Genomic DNA, 1708 nt, shown 5'->3' on the forward strand with positions numbered 1-1708 from the left:
TCACATCGTATAATCCGAAAAACCTAGGGATTTTGTCTAAACCCTTCTTTAATTCTTCATCAACAAATAAATCTTCTTTTGCTAAATTATATGGGGATTGTTCTTCTCATCACCCCCCCTCAAGTTGGAGGGGAGGGAAAGGGCCCCAACTTGTTTAAAATAGTTTTGTGAGAAGCCCCAGAAATAGGCTTGGTGAAGAGATCGGTGAGTTGTTGCTCCGATGGAACAAAAGAGAGGGTAATTAAACTGGAGAGGAATTGTTGCCTGACAAAATGACAATCGAGCTCCACGTGCTTGGTACGCTCGTGGAAGACGGGACTCCAGGTGATGTGAATCGGTGCCTAACTGTCGGAGTGAATGGGAACCGGCAAAGCCGGAGTGACAGAGAGGTAAGAGAGAAGGTGAACCAACCAAGTAACTTCAGTAGTTACTCACCGCATCGACCTGTACTCTGCTTTAGTAGAGGAGAGGGAAATGAAAATCTGCTTCTTGAATTTCCATGAGATCGAAGCTCCACTAAACATGATGAAAAAACCACTCACAGAACGACGAGAATCTCTACAAGCCGCCCAGTCGGCGTCACAAAAGGCGAGTAAATCAAAAGAGGGATATGTGGAGAGGAAAATTCCTTGAGAAGGATCAGTGCGCAGATATCTGAGAACACGCAGAGCTGCTGAGCAATGCGAAATACAAGGTCGTTGCATGTACTGACTTAAACAAAGGACTAAAAAGTATAGACTCGACATGGTATTAGTCAAATAGTTGAGCTTTCCAACAAGATGACGATAAATAGTAGGATCGCACAAAGGTTCTCCTACATCAGCTCATAATTGGAGTATGGATCGAGTGGTGAAGACACTGCCGGACATGTGCAATCAAATTATGTCAAAAGATCCAAGGTAAATTGCCTTTGTCCTATGATAAATCCTTGCTTTTCTCTAAGTATTTCTATTCCTAAAAATGATGAATGTCTCCAAGATGTTTAACTTTGAATTATGTGTTTAGAAAGGCTGTGATATACGCAATTTCTGTTGCATCATTGCCTATGAGTAGTATGTCATCAACGTAAACAGCTAAGATAGAAATGAGATCACCTGATTGCTTGTAGAATATGGAATAATCATTGAGAGAACTGGAATAACCTTTGTAGTTTAGAGCCCTAGCTAACCTAGCATACATTGCCTTGATGCTTGCTTTAGACCATAGAGTGACTTCCTTAAGAGACAAACATAGTTAGGTTTAGGAGGAGATAGACCTGCAGGGAACTTCATATAGACTTCTTCTTGCAAGTCCCCATGAAATACGACATTATTGACATCCAATTGAGATACTCTCTAGTGCTTTTTAACAGCTACAACCAAGAGACACATGATGGTTGTCATTTTCACCACAGGTGAAAAGGTTTCTGAATAATCTATCCCTTCCCTTTGTATGTCCCCCGTTATCACCAATCTAGCCTTTAGACTTTCAATTGTACCATCTGAGTTGTGTTTGACCTTATACACCCACTTACAGGGTAAAGCTCTCTTTCCTTGTGGTAGGGGTACAACATCCCAAGTGTGGTTTAGTTCAAGTGCTGAAATTTCAGCATCCATGGCCTTCTTCCACCCAGGATGTGTAGAAGCCTGTAGATAACTGGTAGGTTCAGAAATAGAAGTGAGAATATGCTAATTATTCATAAAAAGTGCTCCAAAGGAGAAGGCAGTAG

General features: G+C 41.4%; 1 protein-coding gene across 1 annotated transcript; it reads right to left on the reverse strand.

The window, feature by feature from the left end:
* On the reverse strand, positions 432 to 1179 carry LOC109220228 (uncharacterized mitochondrial protein AtMg00810-like). Its single transcript, XM_019384687.1, has 2 exons — positions 1022 to 1179; positions 432 to 654 (listed from the first exon to the last, which is right to left on the reverse strand). The coding sequence occupies exons 1-2, from the start codon at positions 1177 to 1179 to the stop codon at positions 432 to 434; spliced, it is 381 nt and encodes a 126-aa protein (XP_019240232.1).

Source organism: Nicotiana attenuata, chromosome 2 (assembly GCF_001879085.1).
Source record: "Nicotiana attenuata strain UT chromosome 2, NIATTr2, whole genome shotgun sequence".
NCBI lineage: Eukaryota > Viridiplantae > Streptophyta > Magnoliopsida > Solanales > Solanaceae > Nicotiana > Nicotiana attenuata.

Bases quoted from the DNA above. Each gene is read 5' to 3' on its own strand.
- LOC109220228 (XM_019384687.1), bottom strand. From the start codon at position 1,179: ATGTATGCTAGGTTAGCTAGGGCTCTAAACTACAAAGGTTATTCCAGT. The intron at 655-1,021 runs GTATATCACAGC...GCGTGTTCTCAG, and splicing joins AATGATGCAACAGAAATTGC to ATATCTGCGCACTGATCCTT.